The 21,794-nt window shown below is 41.9% G+C and overlaps 1 protein-coding gene across 2 annotated transcripts in view; it reads left to right on the forward strand.

The window, feature by feature from the left end:
• Positions 1-21,794, forward strand: part of LOC126259178 (endoplasmic reticulum mannosyl-oligosaccharide 1,2-alpha-mannosidase) — a 112,534-nt gene that overhangs the window by 37,733 nt on the left and 53,007 nt on the right. For both annotated transcript variants that reach the window (XM_049955748.1, XM_049955747.1), the window contains exon 5: positions 10,803-10,951. In XM_049955748.1, the coding sequence (XP_049811705.1) occupies positions 10,803-10,951 (149 nt within the window). The remainder of the gene's footprint in view (positions 1-10,802; positions 10,952-21,794) is intronic.

Genomic DNA, 21,794 nt, shown 5'->3' on the forward strand with positions numbered 1-21,794 from the left:
TGTGGGAGGCTACATTATGGGCAATTGGTTTGAGATGTTTGTCAGTGAGGGCCAAAATTCTTTCATTGGGTGCACAGTAACCAGCCACAATGTGGTGTCCAGGATTGTTGGGTTTGTGGATTTTGGGGAGCATATAGAAGGTGGGTGTGCAGGGTGTCATAGAGGTGAAGAGGGAAAAGGATTCAGTCAAGAGGTTCTGGGAAGGGCCTAAGTCTTTAAGCAGGGATTGGTGGTTGTTTTGGACTTCTGGAATGGCTCGACCCAGGCCCGCATCCTGTTTCTCAGATGCTACCTAAACCATGGAATTCCCACAAACAGCCTAACCATAAAGATTTCTATCTCTGGATCCCGCCCCTCCTTTTACAGTGACCTACATCTTTTCAGATTCCACTAATCTGCAGCCCTCACAAACCAGGTACTGCAAAGAAACATCTCCATGGCACAGACATCCCAGAACCACCTCTGCTCCCTCTGCAAGATACTACTACTGGGCAATCCTTACTCAATGCATCACATCTATGAAACTGAATCCCTTGTGCTTCAGTATCTTAAGAACCATTTCAGACAGAACCTCCTTAAGTTATCAATCTGCTGGCCTTCTGCTTTCACCTCAGGGCACCACTATCAAACCCCAATTGTACCGAAAGTGTTCCTCCTCCTCCACCCCTCATAGAAGATAAACCTTCCCTAGTTGATCTTTTCAACTTGCCACATTTCTCAAACTCCATACCGACTCCGCACAAAATCCAGAACCAAAACATTTCTGTAACGCTGTTGTTAACCCTCAGACCCATAGAAGTTTCAGTTTTATCCAAAGGCCTCACCATTAGCTTTACACTGTCAAAGGCTTACTCTTTTTCTCCTGATCCCTGCAATGGAAGCACTTCTGTCACCAATCCCTCCAACCAAAATCACCCTAATTCCAACATTGAAAAATGCCTCTTCCAGTTCATACCACCATCCCACCATCCAACCATGATCCTCCCTCCCACTCCCACCTAATCACCTGCTAGTCACCTTCCAGGAATTCCGTATCACCAACTTAGCCTCACTATCCTTCCTCAAATCCCTTCCTCAGAACACCAACATTTCATAGAAAAGAGAATAGCCACACACAACCTAAAAACAAATCCTGAATCATCCTACTTGCAGGTAAAAGTTCCACCACTGTTGTTACGTATCGCAGTGACTACCTGGCAGAAGGCCTGTGCTAGTTATCTGACTCCTCCATCTATAAACTCTGCCGGTGTATCCCGTCCCAGAAATCCAACACAATCTCCAATCCCTGCTTAAAGCCTTAGCCCCTCCCCAGAACCTCTTCCCTGAATCCATTTCCCTGCACGCCCCTATGACACCCCGCAGGCAAGTCATTTACCAGCTCTACTGCAACCATTTCACACACTTTTTATAGTGGTATGACTACCAACCAGCTGTCCACCAGGGTGAAAGTCCACCACCATATTGTCACCAAGATCAAAGTAAACCACCCCATGGCATGGCCATCTGGATACTTCCCTCCACCACCAGCTTTCCTGAACTGCACATATGGGAGTTATCCGTAAAACACATTCTCCACTCCCTTTATTGTTCCAGCCTTAGCCTACAGTAACATACCTCCCCACACCCTCCATCCAACAGTTTCTACCCCCTATCATATCTTCCCCATTCTCGTTCCCACCCCGTTTATTTGCAGTCCTCTGCCAATGAATCCACCCATCTTTCCCCACTACTCTCCTTTTTCCCCACCTCCTGACGCTGCACCTGTTAGCAGTCTAGTCCTTGCACACTACACCAGACAGCGTTCATCTCTCTCCTCACGTTTTACTACTCTCGCTTCCCCTTCCCTGCCCTTGAAGATTGCTGCTTGCAGCCCACGTGATAGTTGTGTTCTGTCCCGAGATGCTGGAGTTGGCGGTCATGTAAGCATGAGGTGTGCTTTCTTGTGTGTATGAATGGTGTGAGTTTCTCTTTCGCTGATGAAGACTGTGGTCGAAAGCTTTATTAACTGTCTTTTAATTGTGCCTGTCTGCAGCTTAACATGTTATCTTTATGGTAAGTAGCAATCTGTCTTGTCCTACATTGTTAAAACAAACAAAATTTATTCATTTGTGAAGAACTTTAAAGAAAGATGAACTAATAGTTCCAAATTTCATTATCAATAGTGTACGCTGTAACTACAACATACGATCTGAAGATAAGGAACACTGCCTGTAACAGGTCACTTTGTAATTTTAAAAAATAATAGTAACCAACAGACAGAAAATAACCATATTTTGAATTGATTATTTGATTGAGAAAACTTGCATTAATATCTCATTGCACTTGATTTATCACTAAAATACAAATTCTTGCTCCCGTACATTAAAAAATGCATGCGGAGTGATTTTCGTTGCCCCTAAAAAACTGTTGGATCCTTTGAAAACCATGTTTTTGAGTTACCAACATCAGAGTAGAAAAACTGTTTCCTGAATTGGTTGACATATTCAAAAGTGCAGAAATTTTAAAGTGAAAATAGTTTGAGAAACAATAAAACAATTTGTACCAATAATCCCCTCCCCCCTTTACACACCTCCCAATACTTATGTAAAAATGTCAAACACAGTCCTCATACTTTTTGTATGTCATTACTGTTATTATTAAATATCTGTTCACACGTCCGGGTAACCATTAGCCATGCGCATTAGTGCTGCTGCCAGAATGGGGAGGTGTGCTAGCTCGGATTGAATCGACCTGCTTGATTAACAATGAATGCTGGTTTGTCAACCAGCCTCGATGTGGTTTCTCGGTGGTTTTCCACATCCCACTGGGTAAATGCCGGTCAGGTACCCAAGTTCTACCTCAGTTCAATGATTTGCAAACATTTAGAATACTTTGGTCACTTTCATACAAGTAACAGACCATGCAAACTGTTGGGGTACACGTATTCTGTCCTAGGGGTTAAAGGGGTGGTGATAGGAAGGGCATCTGGCCACCCTTTAAATTAACCAGGCCAAATCTGTAACAGCCACCTTGACTCTAAGCTGATGCAGGACAAAGGCACAAGGAAAAGAAGGAAGAACTATCTATAGTTCTGATTAATAGTTTGAAATTGTTGTTTTTCATGGTAACATTCATGAGTAAATACTTTGTATAGTTCTTGCTGTGTCAGATTTGTGAATCTCCAACTTTCAACAACTTCGTCCATCGTCACGGAACTTCCATATGCTACTAGAAATTATCACTGTCCGTGACTGAAGAACTTTGGTAGCAATGCTGATTTTGTTAGATGGATGACTCAATTGATTTCTCTGTTGCCCTTCAGCATCAAGCACCCATTTCCATGCACCACTAAGGATGTAGCCACTGACTCAATTAAAATTGTTGTTACACATTCTGATCTCAATGGGTTCTTGGATAAGCAATCCCTTTTGGTAGATACACGAGATAATATTCCTATTTTATGAGACATAATAGTATGTTTGTTCATGAGGGTGTATTCAGCAACAGCAGATTTGTAGAAATTGTAGTATTTAATATCGTATTGGTACTCTGTGCAGCATTCTGAAATTGTTCATATTGACCAACCAATGTAACTGCTACCAAATTCGCAATGTATTTTATAAATTCCAAGAACACTGAAATCAAGGCTGTCTTTTACTGGGTGGAGCATCTCTCTAATTTTCTTGAGTGGTTGGAAAATGGGGTGAGTACTGTGTCTGTTTAGGACTCTGCCCATTTTATTGGGACATAGCTCTAAAGAAAAGAAGGAATGCTACTGGCTGATGATCTTCTGAAGGAGTATCTCTGTGTGTTTCTAGCTTAATGTGTTAATCACAATAACAGTTTTTGTAGAATACCTTTCTTAAATATGTAATTTCATAATTGGAAGTGTTCCTTGTCACACTTTTAGCTCTGTGCGCCAATGTATCGAAAACTGCTTTCTTATGGGCTGGATGATAAGAGCTTTGTGCACTGAAATATAGGTCAGTGTGTGTTGGCTTTCGGTAAACAGAGTGCCCTAGCTGCCCATCTGATATTTTTTTCAAATAGAACATCTAAAAATGTTAATTATAATTCTCCCTCCATCTCAGCAGTGAACTTGATATTAGAGCACATACTATTCATATGGTCAATGAACAGGTAAAGCGCTAAGATTCCATGTGGCGAAACGAGCAAAGTGGGTGGCTAAGGCACTCTGTTTATTAGAAGGCAACATGTATCCCCAGTATATCGCTGCATAAATCTTTCATCATCCAGTCCATAAGAAAGAAGTTTCAGGACACTGATACACAGAGCTAAGAACTATCTGTGACAAGGAACACCTGGATTCCAAGATAAAATATCTGATGTTGTCTTCGGTCTGAAGACTGGTTTGATGCAGCTCTCCTCACTACTGTACCCTGTGTGATTCTCTTCATCTCCAAATAACCACTGCAACCTACATCCTTGTGAATTTGATTATGGTATTCTTCTCTTGGTCTCCCTCTACAATTTTTACCTGCCACACTCCCTTCCAGTACCAAATTGGTGATCCCTTGATGTCTCGGAATGTGTTCTATCAACAAATCACTTCTTTTAGTCAAGTTGCACCACACATTTCTTGTCTCCCCAATTCTGTTAAGTACCTCCTTATTAGTTACATCATCTATCCACCTAATCTGCAACATTCTTCTGTAGCACCACATTTCAAAAGCTTCCATGCTCTTCTTGTCTGAACTATTTACCATCCATATCTCACATCCATACATGGCTACACTCAAGACAAATATCTTCAGAAAAGACTTCCTAACATTTAAGTCATGTTAACAAATTTCTCTTCTTTAGAAATGCTTTTCTTGCCATTGCCAGTCTACATTCTATATCCCCTCTACTTCGACCATCATCATTTATTCTGTTGCCCAAATAGCAAACTTTTCTACTACTTTGTGTGTGATTTGCTAATCCAATTCTGTGTGTCATTTGCTAATCCAATTCTCTCAGCAATCACCTGATTTTATTTTGACTACATTCCATTATCCTTTTTTTATGTTCATCTTATATTTTCCTTTTAAGAGACTGTCAATTCCATTCAAATGCTCTTCCAAGTCATTTGTTGTCTCTGACAGAATTACGGTGTCTTCAGCAAACCTCAAACTTTTTATTTCTTCTCCCTTGACTTTAATTCCTACTCCAAATGTTTCTTAATTTCCTTTACTTCTTGGCCAGTGTACAGATTGAATAACATCAGGGATAGGCTACAGCCGTGTCTCACACTCCCTTCTCAACCACTACTTCCCTTTCATGCCCCTTGACTTTTATAACCGCTGACAGGAGTCTGCACAAGTTATAAATGGGCTTTTGCTCCCTGTATTTTACCCCTGCTACCTTCAGAATTTCAAAAACAGTGTTCCATTCAACATTGGCAAAAGCTTTCTCAAAGGCTACAAATGCTATAAAAACATTGGTTTGCCTTTCCTTAACCTGTCTTCTGAGAAAGTCATAGGGTCAGTATTGCCTCATGTGTATCTACATATCTCTGAAATCCAAACTGATCTTCCCCAAGGTTGTCTTCTGTAAGTTTTTCAATCATTCTGTAAAGAGAGTGTGTTAGTATTTTGCAACCATGACTTATTGAACTGATAGTTTGGTAATATTCACACCTGCCAGCACCTTCCGTCTTTGGAATTGGAATTCTTATATTCTTCTTGAAGTGTGAGGGTATTTCGCCTGTCTCATACATCTTGTGTGCCAGATGGAGAGTTTCATCAAGGCTAGCTCTCCCAAGGCTATCAATAGTTCTGGCAGAATGTCATCTACTACTGGGACCTTGTTTCAACTTAGGTCTTTCAGTGTATTGTCAAATTCTTCTCGCAGTATCAATTCTCCCATCTCATCTTCATATATGTCCTCTTCCACTTCTATACAATTTCCTTGAAGTCCATCTCCCATGTAAAGACCCTTTGTATGCTATTTTCACCTTTCAACTTTCCCTTCTTTGTGTAGGACTGGTTTTTATTTGTCCCTAGCCATTCCTGCATAGCCATTTTGCATTTTCTGTCAATCTCATTTTTAGATGTTCTTGTTCCCTTTTGCCTGCTTTATTTGCAGCATTTTTATATTTTATTCTTTCAACAATTAAATTCAATACCTTTTGTGTTATCCAAGGGTCTCTACTAGGCCTTGTATTTTTACCTATTTGATCCTCTGCTGCCTTAACTATTTCATATCTTAAAGCTACCCATTTGGCTTGTACTGTTCTCATTTCCCCTGTTCTACTCAACTGTTGGCTAGTGCTCCATGTGAAACTCTCAACAACTTCTGGTTCTTTCAACTTATTCAAGTTCCTACCTTTTTGCAATTTCTTTGGTTTTAATCTACAGCTCATAACCAATAAATTGTGGTCAGACTGCACATATGCCACTGGAAATGTCTTACAATTTAAAATCTGGCTCTGAAATCTCTGTCTTACCATTATATAATCACACTAAAACTTTCTATTGTCTCTGGGTCTCTGCCACATATACAACCTTCTTTCATGGTTCTTAAACCATGTGTTAGCAGTGATTAAATTATGCTCTGGCAAAATTCTACCAGGTGGCTTCCTCTTTCATTCCTTTCCCCCAGTCCATAATCACCTATTATTTTTGCTTTTCTTCCTTTTCTTTCTGTCAAATTCCAGTCCCCCATCAGATTTTCGTCTCTCTTAACTATCTAAATAATTTCTTGTGTGTCATCTTACATTCCTTCAATTTCTTTATCATCTGTGGAATTAGCTGGTATATAAGCTTTTACTACTGTGGTCTATCTTAGCTACAATAGTGTGTTCGCTATGCTGTTCGTAGTAGCTTACATGGATTCCTTTTTCTTATTCATTATTAAACCCACTCCTGCATTACCCATGATTTTCTTTTTATAACACTGTATACACTTGACCTGAAGTCCTGTTCCTCCTGCCACCGAACTTCACTGATTCTCACTACATGTAAATTCAGCTTATCTCTCTAACTTATTAAATTTGCTAATATACGTGCCCGATTAAGGGATTGAACATTCCATGCTCCAATCTGTAGAATGCCAGTTTTGTTTCTCCTGATAATGACATCTATCTGAGTAGTCCCCACTCGGAGATCCAAATGAGGGGCTATTTTATCTCTGGAATTTTTTGCCCAAGAGGGTGCCATCATTTAACCATACAGTAAAGCTGCATGCCCTCAGGAAAAATTACGGCTGTAGTTTCCCCTTGCTGTCAGATGTTCGCAGTACCAGCACGGCAAGGCCGTTTAGGTTAATGTTACAAGGCCAGATCAGTCAATCATCTAGACTTTTGCCACAGCAGCTACTGAAAAGGCTGCTGTGCCCCTCTTCAGGAACCTTAAATTTGTGTGGCTTCTCTACAGATATCCTCCATTGTGGTTACACCTACAGTACAGGTTTCTGTATCACCAAGGCACGCAAGCTACCCCACCAATAGCAATGCCCATGGCTCATGGGGGGCAATAGCTGATAAGAAACATGTCCCAAAAGAATGGCTATAATAATTGAGATATTAAGTTAGCCATATCTGAGAAAGAAACACACTGAGATACTCAATAATCAGAAGATGAGCAGCTCATAGAATTCCTCCCTGATATTATGGCTATGAGAAATAAAATAAGCAAAATCTTGGATGGACGTAGCATTCATTCCATCTTCCAACCGCTGAAGAAAATTAGAGAGATGTGGTGCCTAATAAAAGACAGACTTGATCTCAGTGTTCCTGGAATTTTAAAACATCTTTTGAATGGGGTAGCAGTTACATTCGTCAGTCAGTACGAACAATTTCAGAATGTCACACAAAAGCTAACACCAATTAAATATTGTGATATTGATGAATATGCTGTTGCTGAACACAGACTTGTGAACAAACAATTGTCTTTACAAAACAGGAATATTATCCCATGTGTATACTTACTGAGATTTGATTATCAAAGAAACCATTGAGATCACAATGTGTGTCGGTGGCTACACACTTATTGGTGCTTGGAAACAAGTGCTTGATGCTGAAAAGCAACAGATAAATCAGTTGTGTCATCCATTGACTAAAGAAATGAACAATGCTCTTCAATCATGGACAACAACAAAATCTCCGGTAGCATGCATAAATTCTGTAACTTCATGACGTCTCCATGACAAACTGTAATTTGGCCAACTAATCTACCTAATGGTATACTGAAATGTAATCTCCTGTCAGTGACGACGGAGGAAGTCACTGAAAGTTTAAGATTCACTAATATAATGTGCAAGAACCCCCTTGAAGCATTTATTCAATATCTTGAACTACTCAAACATTTAAATAAATCTTCAAACGTTCACACAAATTTTTATCTTGTTCTCTGCAGTTGTTAGTCACAAAAATATTCTGTGTATGTTATCTCACTGCCTGAAAGAAATTTACAAATATCTGCAGGGATGAAAGATACAGTTTTTCACACTGCTTTGAAACAATAATTTATTTTTCATTGCTAATTTTAGACCTAAGCTGATCATCAAATGGCAGTGAGGACATCTTGTACAAATTATTGCATTTTTATCCTATAATATGAAAGAGTATTAGTGATTATGTGGTTTACAAAAACTTTTGTGCAGATTCCAAGGTATACTCATTCTACATACTTCAGGAACAGAAGTTTTTTATATGTTGCGTCTTAGGAACCTCCTTACTCTGTGACTACCTTGGCTGTTGGTTCAGCATATCAGACATCAAAATCAATTTTGTGAATCACATAACTTCAAAATAGTTTTTATCTTGTACTTAGTACGTATTTTAGAGCACATTAATTTTTTAAATTCTTTTTAGAGAAACTATGCTATACAACAAAATAAAAGGAAAAGAGGGTTCACGTCTTTGATCATGTACATTACGTCATAAATTTATTTTGGAAAAATTCATGTAAATATTGCTTGTATTTGGAACAATTATCCTCAGTTGTAAAATCTTTCCATTTATAAGACACGATACAGTTTCATCTTAATAAAAATGGATACAATTGTACCTTGTATCAGAAATAGACAGTATCATGTAACTATAAATGCAGGAGTGTTATCGGCATTTGTTGAAATGTACTTACTTTTCCCATACTTTCATTTTTTTAATCCCCATGGCTGCTCCCCTTGACCTATATAATTGGACATACGACATCTGCTCAAAAAATTATGGAATGTTGCCCACAAAATTTTTCTTTTACTTATTGTACATAGTCTCCTTTGAAATACTCTCCTCCATAATAGATACACCACTCCCAACGCCATTTCCACTTCCAGAAGCAGTCTTGGTATGCCTCTTGCTGGGTTGCGCAAAATTTCATCTGCGAATTTTCTTTTATCTCATATATCAATGCAAATCTTTATCCTTTCAATGGGGTTTTCAAGAAGTCCGCAATGGCCAGGTCTGGAGAGCTTGGTGAATGAGGCAGTATGGTGATTTCGTTTCTTGTGCAGTACTCACACATCAACAGGGATGAATGTTTGGGTGCATTATCATGATGCAAGAACCATGAATTGTCTCGCAGTATTTCAGGCCATTTCCTTCTCACATTTTCTCACAGGCACCGTAACACATCCTGATAGTACCACCGATTAACAGTTTGTCCATGTAGCATGAATTCGTGATTAACTAATCCTTCAGAGTCAAAGAAAACTATCAGCATGGCTTTGACATTTGATATGACCTGACAAGTTGTTTTTGGTCTTGGAGAACTTTTCCTGACCCACTGTGAAGAGTGAACCACAGTCTCAACATCGTAATCATAGACCCACATCTCATCACCAGTAATGATTCTCTTGAGGAACATCTCATTCTCATTTGTGTGACCTAAAGGCTCATCACAGGCTGCGAGGCGAAGGTCTTTCTGGTCTTGACTCATGAGCTGTGTGACGAACTTTGCAGCTACACGAAGCAGCCAGGATGTTGTGTCAGGATTCCATGACATAATCCAGCTAAAATGTTACATTCTTCTGCAATCTCTTGGACAGTCTGTCTTCGATTGGCACACACAATTTCATTAATGTTCCTGACATGAGCATTGTCACTAGATGTAGAAAGGCGTCCTGAACAAGGATCATCTTTAACTTCTGTCCAGCCATTTTTAAACTGCGTGAGTCATTTGTAACACCTAGCACGGTTTAAGCACTCGTCATCGAATGCTCCCTGCATCATTTGTTGCATCTTCATAAAGATTTTCTTAAGTTTCACACAAAATTTACTGCAGATGCGTTGCTTCTCTAATTTGCAAGCTGTGCAACACAATGTTCTTCTTGGTACAGCACTGAACAATAACTAACAGATATACAACAGTGAAACTTCTGCAGCTACACAAATACAGGTGTGTGCAAGGATGCCAATTGCATTTCACTCCAGCACACCATTGACACAAAATTACAAATGTCCTGGAATTTTTTGAACAGTCCTCATATTGGTGTGTTACAGTATGCTCTGGATTTCACAATTTAAAAAAAAAATCGCATATAGTACTACCAAGGTATAGTTGGCTGAAAGGAGTGGAGAAGAATATTTGGAGGAAAAGAAAAGATTGTGTCACTGTGTTGGCAGAGTGCTGGTGGGAGAATAAAGGAAAATGTGTAAAACAGATCCAGCCATTGGCTGGAAGTTGCCTCTGGTAATGAAGTTTGTGTAATATTTATTCTGATAGTAGGAAATTTTGATTAGTATTTTTATTACATGGAGACTCGTGAGACTCATAATTGTGTATTTTGACATGAAAGTACACTGGCAGTAGTAAAATGTAAAATAAAGCAATTTATTTTAACCTTTTTGTAGTTATGTACTTGTTTTTCTTTTTCTACAGAGTTCGCAGAAGCTAGGAACTGGGTGGCTGAAAATCTCCATTTTGATATAAACAGAGATGTGAATCTCTTCGAAGTCACAATAAGAGTCTTAGGAAGCCTCCTCAGTACTTACCACCTCTCTGGAGACAAAATGTTTCTAGACAAAGCTGTAAGTTAGCACGCAAATGCTATCAATTTTCCAGTCTTTATGATTTGAATTTTGCGTCCGTGGTATATAGTGATGAAAAGCTCTTTGGTTTCCAGTCAGATATCAGTGTTAAAATATCACAACATTTCAAAGTGTGCCGTACTCATCATCTTGAATAAACAGTAGAGTTGCAGCTGTATAGTGAAGCACATGCGCCAGCAGCAGCAGTCTCTGTTATTACACAGCATTTAGTCTAGTCTTTGTTCTCATGTGTGTCTGTGAAGAAATGAATAGTAATCTGTGTATAAGTGTATGACTAGTGTAGATTAATTTACCTAAGTATTTGTGTATTTTAACAAGAGGAAAAAGATAGATTGCTACTCACCACAGAGAGATGGTGTTGAGTGGCAAACAGGCACATTGAAAGAAGAAGATATTGTTAGCTATTGTATTCAGCCTTTCATCAGAATCTCTCTCTCTCTCTCTCTCTCTCTCTCTCTCTCTCTCTCTCTCTCTCTGATTGTGTGTGTGTGTGTGTGGGGGGGGGGGGGTTGCTTTATCTGTGCCTGATTAAAGGACCTAGCTTTACAATAACTAATAATGTCTAACGGTCCTTTTTTCAGTGCACTTTTCTGCCACTCAGTGCCTCCTCTGTGTAGTAAGTAGCACCAACCACCATATATTTCAGAAAAAAGGTTAGTGTCACATGAGCTGATTTTGTAATGTAGTGATAACCTAAAGCAGCATAACAGCCATAATTATATTGCATCTAGTAGCTGCTTGTTTTATTATTATATTCCTTGTATAGATGAATATAGATTACAGATGGATTGTGTTCAGAAATAAGGGGTATTGGTCATTTTCTGCGAACAGGTGGGAGCTGTGTTGACCGTGCTCATTAGGCTCCAGACTGCTACTCAAGGCTGCAATGGGATTGGGGCACCTGAGAAGAATCTTTTGCCTCCTTTGATGCTTATGGTGTTACCTGGGGCCCCCGATATCACAATGACATCCTGTTCACTTGTCATGGAATGATACCCACCTAAAATTGAATGGCAAACATTAGTAGGGTTGTGAATCTTTGGGTGGAAGTGAAAGTGATTGCTGACCATGTGGCTAGACCCCTTGCCCTAAACACAGTTGTGTTATTGCCTGTTAGGGAAATAGTTGGCAGGGCAGGAATGAATGCCAGTGTCCCCTCTGTTGGCTTGCTTGAGGGGTCTCATCCAAGATGCAGAAGTGGCTCTGTTGGTAACAACTGAATATGTTGTGTGCTCTCAGCTCCATATTGTGGCTAATGTCAGCATGAATGGCACCTGCAGCCTGGGTTCCTATGGGCAGTTGGCTGTTTCAGTGAAGACCGCTAGCCTCTCACATCCTGTAGCAGTAGAGCTAGCAGTTTGCAACATCATTCTTTGAATTACTTGCAGTCCTCTGGTTTGCAGCCGAGTGGAAGATTTAAACTAGTGGTTCAGAAAATCCTGTGACAATCTTGGCTGCAGATTTTCCATCCTTCACTAATGGCTGTAGAACTGTAGGACACCTTTAAAGGACCAGATGTGCACTATATGCAAGAAGTGGCTACTTGGGCAACGGAGCACATCAGGCATGTACATGTGAGTTTTTTATGGTGGAGAAATCCCTCCATATGTCTAATAAGACTCCTTCTGATTTCAGTATGGAAAAAAAATATCAGCTTGATTAATTAAAGGGAGTAGCATTTTATCATAATATATTGATGGTTAACTGCAGTAGTGTTCATGGAAAGGTCTCAGAGCTAGTCTCTTTTACAACATGTAATAATGCCCACATATTAATAAGGGCAGAGAGCTGGCTGAACCAGATTTTAACAGTGGTGAGATTCTAAATACTGATTGGAATGTATATCATAAACATAGGTTGAATGCTGGTAGTGGAGGTATGTAGATAACGATAAATAATATGATGGTACCGTACCTAGTGAGTTCAGTACAGATTACAAATCCAAAATTTTTTGAGTAGTGATAAGTTTTAAAGTTGGTTGATATACAGTAATCAAATCCTTTTGTAGATCCTCTACCACTGCAGTAGTGGCAGAGTATTTGAAGAAAAGCTGTGAGAAGGTTGCATGTTAAGTTCCTGGTCATTAGAGGTAGATTTCAACTTAAACAGCTGTAGACTAGAAGCCTAAAGCAATTAGGGCACATAGTTGGGACAATAATTTGTGTGAAATTGTTCTGAACCCTTATCTGAGAATTATCTTGAGCAGTTATTCAGCAAACTCACTTGTGAAGGTAACATCTTAGATCTCCTGGTTACAAACAGACCCGAGCATATCTACATCTATATCTACATGGTTACTCTTCAAATCACATTTAAATGCCTAACAGAGGGTTCATCGTACTACCTTCACTCTATTATTCCAATCTCATACACCGTGCGGAAAAAACGAACACCTATATCTTTCCTTGCGAGCTCTGATTTCCATTATTTTATTATGATGATCATTTCTTTCTGCAATTGGAGGAGAAACTTGGTGATCAAAATTTTGTCAAGAGATTCCTCCACAATGAAAAACGCCTTTGTTTTAATGATGTCCGCCCCAAATCCTGTATCATTTCACTGACACACTCTCCCCTATTTCTGATAATACAAAACGTGCTACCCTTCTTTGAACTTTCTCGAAGTACTCCATCAGTCCTATCTGTTAAGGATCATGCACTGCAGAGCAGTATTGTAAAAGAGCACAGACAAGTGTAGTGTAGGCAGCCCCTTTAGTAGATCTGTTACATTTTCTAAGTATCTTTCCAATAAAACACAGTCTTTGGTAGGCCTTCCCCACAACATTTTCTGTGTTGCTTCCAATTTAAGTTGTTCGTAATTGTAATTCGTAGGTATTTAATTGAATTTATGGCCTTTAGATTTGACAGATTTATCGTGTAATCAAAGTTTAACAAATTCCTTTTAGCACTCGTGGATGACCCCATAGTTTTCGTTATTTATGGTCAATGGCAATTTTTGCACCACACAGATATCTTTTCTAAATCATTTTGCTATTTGTTTTGATCTGATGATGACTTTACTAGTTGATAAACGACAGCATTATCTGCAAACAGTCTAAGATGCCTGCTCAGATTGTCTCCTAAATTGTTTATACAGATAAGGAACAGCAAAGGGCCTATAACACTATCTTGAGGAACACTAGAAATCACTTCTGTTTTACTTGATGAATTTCGATCAATTACTGCAAACTGTGACCCCTCTGATAGGAAATCATGAATTCATTCACATAACTGAGACGATATTCCATAAGCCTGCAAATTCACTACAAGCCTCTTGCGTAGTACAGTGTCAAAAGCCTTCTGGATATCTAGAAATATGGAATGAATTTGAAATCTCTTGTCAGTAGCATTCAACACTTTGTGTGATGCGAGCAGACAGCTAGTTGCGTTTCACAAAAACGATGTTTTCTAAATCCCTGTTGACTGTGTGTCAATAGACCATTATCTTCAAGGTAATGCATAATGTTCAAATACAATATATGTTCTAAAATCCTACTGCATATCGACGTTAATGAGATGGGCCTGTAATTTAGCATATTACTCCTACTGCCTTTCGTGAATATTGGTGTGACCTGTGCAAATTTCCAGTCTTTGGGTACGGATCTTTCATCCACCAAACGATTGTATATGATTGTATAGGTTTGTATCAACAAACTCTGAAAGAAACCTAACTGGTATACAGTCCGGACCGGGAGACTTCCTTTTGCTAAGTGATCTAAGTTACTTCACTACTCCAAAGATATCTATTTCTACATTACTCATGTTTGCAGTTGTTCTTTATTCAAATTCTGGAATATTTACTTCATCTTCTTTGGTGAAGGAATTTCGGAAGCCTATGTTTAGTAACTCCGCTTCGGCAGTACTATCATCGATAATATTTCCATTGCTATCACGCAGAGAAGGCATTGTTGTGTCTTCTCGCTAGCATTCTTCACATACGACCTGAATCTTTTTGGATTTTTTGCCAGGTTTCAAGAAAAGTTTCATTGTGGAAACTATTATAAGCATCTCGCATTGAAGTCAGCACTAAATTTCGAGCTTCTGTAAAAAATCGACAATCTTGCAGATTCAGCATCCATTTAAATTTGGCGTTTTTTTCATTGTTACTGCAACAGTGTTCTGACCCATTTTGTGTCTCAAGGAGTGTCCGCTCCATCATTCGTTAGTTTTATAAATCTCTCAATTGCTACTGATACTATTTCTTTTAATTCAAGCCACATCTGGTCTACACTTCCATTGTTAATTTGAAAGGAGTGGAGATTGTCTCTCAAGAAGGTATCAAGTGAACTTTTATCTGATTTTTTGAACAGGTTAAGTTTTCATTTATTTTTTTGAGGATTTGGGGTCAATCACGCTATGATAACCCTGTGTTCATTAATCCCTGTATCCATTTTGATGCTCATTATTAGCTCAAAATAATTTGTTACTGAGAGGTAATGTGTGTTTTCACAATCATTTACTATTCATAAATGAACTAACTACTCGAAATAATTTTTAGAGAATGCATTTAGCACAATTTCAGATGACGATTTATCCGCACCTCCGGATTTAAACAAATATTTATGCCAACATATCGAGGGTAAATTAAAGTCGCCACTAACTATAATTGTATGAGCTGAGTACAAGTTTGAGATAAAACTGATATTTTCTGTGAACCTTTCATCAATTGTATCATCTGAGTTGGGAGGTTGGTAAAAGGATCCAATTATTATTTTCTTCTGGTTCATGTAGTGCAGGGGATCATTTATCACAATGCTGTTATTGCATCACTGAATATGGCTGAAAATAGAAATGTAAAGAAGTATCTTCTTGTACATTTCTGCTTAGCAAGTGCAACAAGAAACAGAACCCCTCTGCGGGTCTGGGTGTTAGAATAGCCCCGAGGTTTTCCTGCATGTGGTAAGAGGAGACTAAAAGGAGTCTCTCACGTTTTGACCTTTATGTGATGGTCCCCTGTCAGATTTGACCTCTACCTTATCAAATTTTCCTGAAGAGCGAGCCGATTGGGGATGGGTGCCTTACATGGTGCATTGTGTCCATTGTGCATTGAGATCTTTAGCCCACTTTCTCATCGTCGCATTGCAGTCCCACTCATTCTCCATCTCTTGGGCAAGGAGACCTTTCTGGGTGTGTTTTCCACCATACACTATGCAGTGTCTCTTTCTGCACCGACGATGACCATGGACTTCTTAGCACCTCATATCCAGCACAGTAGCCAGTCTGTTGTGGTGGGGCCACCCTGCACCCTGTTTGTTGTAGCCTCCTGATAACACAGAGATCGCTCCAATGATGCCAGCGCCATTAACTCCCCACGTGCCATGGAGTAGATGCCCATCTCCCTGGGGCATCGGGACTCCCGGCAACAGCCATCCTTCCAGGTGCCCCTTGCTGAGGCTGGGTGGCGCCCATGGGGAGGGCCCCTGGTAGGAGTGGGTGGCATCAGAGTGGATGGCTTAGCATGAAGCATAGTACATCATCTCTTGCTGGTGGTCTGCCACCAGCCATCTCTAAGCGGGCAAAGTCTAACTTCAATGCTAAGAAATATGACCCCAAATTGTTCCCCTCCCTGGACACATCATGGGAGGAACGCCAGGCTAAGGATGGCAGTGTAGTTTATTCGCCCCGGTACCTCGTATGTACGAGAATTAATGGGGGATATTTTATGTCCATGAAGCCTCAGTTTTTTGTGGAGCATTTGAAGGACAAGTTTGGGAAGGTGGAGGGCTTGTCAAAAATGCACTCTGGGTCAGTCTTGATAAAAACAGCATCCTCTGCCCAGTCACAGACATTACTCGCTTGTGAAAAGTTGTGGAATGTTTTTGTTACCATCATGCCCCATAAGAGCTTAAATATGGTCCAGGGCATTATATTCCACCAGGACCTTCTTTTGCAGTCTGGCGACAAGCTGCTCACCAATTTAGAGCGGCGAGGTGTTCGTTTCGTCCGGTGCGTCCATCGGGGTCCGAGGGATAATCAGGTTGCCACCATTGCTTTCATCTTGGCCTTTGAGGGTGACACATTGCCCACAAAGGTCAAGGTGATGGTGAACTGCTGTGATGTCGAGCCATATATCCCTCCCCCGATGAGGTGATTTAAGTGTTGGAAGTTTGGCCATATGTCTTCCCGCTGTACTTCCAGCATTACATGTCGAGATTGTAGACATCCATCACGTCCCAATGCTCCATGTGCCCTGCCTCCCATCTGCGTCAAGTGCAGAGAGCATCATTCACCTTGCTCGCCAGACTGTCGGATTTTACAGAAAGAGAGGAAAATCATGAAATATAAGACCTTGGACAGACTGACCTACATTGAGGCTAAGAGGAAATTTGAGCGCCTATATCCTGTGTCTATGACCACCTCTTACGCCATCGCTACGAGAACAGTTGTCACCCCATCAGTTCCTCGCATTCCTGTCTCCTCTCAGAACCAGAAGGCTACACCTGCCCACTTGATGGTGGGGGGCACTTCCCTCCCTGTTGCTCCCGCAACACTTACTTTGGGACCAACACCCCTCCAACCAGTGGGGATATCAGTCCCCACTTCTGAGCCGGAGAAGCGTAAGGCTTCTTCAGCTCCTCTCGCTAGGAAGGGGTCCCTTGGGTCACTCCCTTCCCAGGTTTCTGCTAGTGGGAAATATGACACCCACCAATGGCTGATAAACCAAAAAGCAGCTTGTGGTAGGGCTTCAAACTCATCCTCAGTCCCGGAGACTGAATCAGTGAAGTCCTCCCAGCCAGAGAAGCTCAAGGAGCAGCAAGAGAAATCCAAAAAGAAGGTCCCCAAGACCAAGGGACTTGCGGTGGCACCCATACCAACACCACCTACAAGCTCTGCGTCTATGGATGAGGTGGAGATTCTGGCATCCGCTGAGGACCTATATCTCACCGGACCTTCGAACACAATGGATATAGACTGCTTAGGCAAAAAGACGGTGGCAGCAGGTGACCCTTAGGCATAACCTGCTTTATTGAATGTTCCATGCCTTCCCAGTCTCAAGATGATGTCATCCTCCAGTGGAACAGTGGCAGTTTTTTCCACCGCCTGGCTGAGCTACAGCAACTGTTAAGCTTTACATCTGCTTTCTGCATTGCCTTCCAGGAAACCTGGTTCCCGGCAATGTGGACCCCTGCCCTCCGTGGCTATAAGGGATACTACAGGAACGGTAGTGACTATAATCGAGTGTCAGGTGGACTTTGCGTTTATGTCCTAAACTCAGTCTGTAGTGAAACTGTGCCCCTTCAAACCCCTCTTGAATCTGTGGCTGTCAGAATATGGACAATGCAGGAAATAACTGCAGTGTATATCTTCCTCCGTATGGTGTAGTATCCCTGAATGTATTAACTGCACTGATTGATCAACTCCCTAAACCTGTCCTCCTTTTGGGAGATTTTAACACTCATAACCCCCTGTGGTGTGGCACTGTGCTTACTGTCTCAGTTTGACCTCTGTCTCTTAAATACTGAGTCCGCCACACATTTCGGTGTGGCTCATGGTAGTTACTCGGCCATTGATTTATCAATTTGCCACCCAGGACTTCTCCCATTTCTCCCATGTATCCACTGGAGAACACATGATGACCTGTGTGGTAGTGACCCCTTCCCCATCTTCCTGTCACTGCCCAGCACATGACAACCTGTGTGATAGTGACCGCTTCCCCGTCTTCCTGCCACTGCCTCGGCATCAGGCCCACGGATGCCTGCCAGATGGCCTTTTAATAAGGCAGACTGGGAAACTTTCACCTCTGCTGTCACTGTTGAATCTCCTTTAAACAGATCTGTGCCCGTGTTCGCCAACTTATCAAACGACGGAAGGAGGAGTGTTGTGAGAGAGCTGTCTTGACCATTGGGTGCCATACATCACCTTCCCAAGTCTGGGCAAAGATCAGACGTGTTTTCGGGTGCCAGGCCCCAACAGGTGTTGCCGGTGTTAACATAAATGGTGTGTTATCTACCGACACAAACACGATTGCTGAGTTTGCTGAGCACTTTGCTGAGCATCTGTGTTGGAGAATTACCCCCCAGCTTTTTGCACTCTCAAATGGCGGCTGGAAGGGAAGGTCCTCTCATTCACTACACGCCACAGTGTATCCTTAAACGCCCCATTTACAGAGTGGGAGCTCCTCAGTGCTCTTGCACATTGCCGCGACACTGCTCCTGGGCCAGGTCGGATCCACAGTCAGATGATTAAATTATCTCTTATCTGACTACAAGTGACATCTCCCTGTTATCTTCAACCGGATCTGGTGCGATGGTGTCTTTCCATCACAGCGGTGGGAGAGCAACATCATTCCAATGCACAAACCCGGTAAAAACCCGCTTGATGTGGATAGCTATTGACCCATCAGCCTCACCAACGTTCTTTGTAAGTTGGTGGAACGTATGGTGCGTCAGAGGTTGGGTTGGGTCCTGGAGTCATGTGGCCTACTGGCTCCATGTCAGGGCGGCTTCCACCAGGGTCGCTCTACTACTGATAATCTTGTGTTCCTCAAGTCTGCCATCTGAAAAGTCTTTTCCAGATGCCAACACCTGGTTGCCATCTTTTTTGATTTACCTAAAGCTTATGACACCATCTGGCGACATAATATCCGTGCCACGTTATACGAGTGTGGTCTCAGAGGCTCACTCCCGATTTTTATCCAGAATTACCTGTCGCTTTGTACTTGTCCAAGTTGGTGCCTCCCATAGTTCCCCCCCCCCCCCCCCCCCATATCCAGAAGAATGGGGCCCCACAGGGCTCTGTCTTGAGTGTGTGTCTATTTTTAGTGGCCATTAATGGTCTAGCAGCAGCTGTAGGGCCGTCCGTCTCACCTTCTCTGTATGCAGACAACTTCTGCATTTCATACTGCTCCACCAGTACTGGTGCCGCTTTGACTATGGGAGTCTGGTTTATGGTTCGGCGGCAGCCTCAGCATTGTGTTTACTCAACCCAGTGCACCACCGTGGCTTTCGCCTAGTGACAAGAGTTTTCAGGGCGAGTCTGGTGACCAGCGTCCTTGTGGAGGCCGGAGTCCCTCCATTGAAGTTTAGGCGTGCGCAACTGCTTGCCAGTTACATTGCACACATTCGTAGTTCTCCTGCACATCCGAATCACCGTCTCCTTTTCCCACTCACGGCGGTTCATCTCCCTCATCAGCGGCCCAGGTCAGGGCTTCCAATTGCAGTTTGTGTCCGATCCCTTTTTTCCGAACTGGAGTCCTTGCCTTTACCACCTATACTTGATGTCCATTCACGTACACCTCCATAGTGTACGCCTAGGCCACGGCTTCGCCTGGACCTTTCACATGGCTCTAAGAACTCAGTTAACACAGCAGCTCTCTGCTGTCACTTCCTCTTGGTTCTTGACATGTACCAAGGCCATGAAGTGGTTTACACCTCCAGCTCAATGGCTGATGCTCACATCGGCTTCATGTATGTCCACGGAGGACATATTGAACAGCATTCTTTGCCCGATGGCTGCAGTGTTTTCACTGCTGAGCTGGTGGCTGTATCTCATGCTCTTGAGCTTATCTGTTTATGCCCTGGGAAGTTGTTTCTTCTGTGTACTGACTCCTTGAGCGGCCTACAAGCTATCCACCAGTGCTACCGTCGTCATCCTTTTATAGCGACCATCCAGGAGTTCATCTATGCCCTGGAACGGTCCAGTGATGTTTGTGTGGACCCCAGGTCACATCGGAATCCCAGGCAACGAACTTGCCAACAGGCTGGCCAAACAGGCTACACGAAAACTGCTGATGGAGATCGGCTTCTCTGCGACTGACATGTGGTCCGTACTATGCCGCAAGGTTTTGTGGCTTTGGGAGATGAAATGGCATAACCTCAACACACACAACAAACTGTGTGCCATTAAGGAGACTACGAATGTGTTAGTCCTCCATACATGCCTCTCGCAGGGACTCTGTGGTTCTCTGCCAGCTCCACATTGGCCACACTTGGATGATACACGGCTACCTCCTGCACTGTGATGACCCACCTCAGTGTCGGTGCGATGCCCGGGTGACTGGCCCATATCTTGGTGAGCTGTCCTTCTTTGGCTGCCCTGCGACAGACTCTTCAGTTACCAGACCCGTTGCCATTAATTTTAGCTGACAACGCCTCTTCGGCTAATTTAGTTTTACGTTTTATACATGATGGTGGGTTTTGTCATTCTATATAAGTTTTCGCGCATATCCTTTGTCCCTTTGTGTTCTCCACTCTAATGCTTTTAGGCTGGATGTTTTAATGTGTCGCAGAGTGGCTGCAGGGTGTATACGTCCCGGGAGATCCGGGAAAAACCCGGGAATTTTTTCTTCCGGGAGAAAACCGGAAAAAACCCGGGAATTCTGTAGAATTCCGGGAATTTTTCCTTCTTTTAGTTTTCAGTTAAAAATTTTGTAATTTTGACTGGTAAGAACTGATACTCTAACAAAGAATTTTACTTTAGCCCACTACTGCAGAATAATACTGCAGCAATAAAACATAAACAAGGGAAAGAAAACCAAAATAAACTTAAGTTGCAAAGGAAATGCACCGTTTCCAACAACAAACGACAGTGCAAACACAAGCACATGCCAATACCACAATGTGTCAAAGGCTTTAGTACAAAGACTATGCAATACTTCATAACAACAAACTGCTTCTGATTACAGTGAGGTCACAACGGTTTGCATTAGGTTAGTTTGAGCAGTTGCCAGCAGACTCGTGCGCATGCGCAGTTGATTCGTGTATGAGCAGAACCTGCTCCCGCTTATGGCTATTTGAAGTACGGCTGTTAGCAGTATCAGCTGTAGCAACAAGCAGTCAAACACAGCCGGAAAAATTCTTCTGCGAGTCCAAGCTGCCAAATTC

Source organism: Schistocerca nitens, chromosome 5, assembly GCF_023898315.1.
Source record: "Schistocerca nitens isolate TAMUIC-IGC-003100 chromosome 5, iqSchNite1.1, whole genome shotgun sequence".
Classification (NCBI taxonomy): Eukaryota; Metazoa; Arthropoda; class Insecta; order Orthoptera; family Acrididae; genus Schistocerca; species Schistocerca nitens.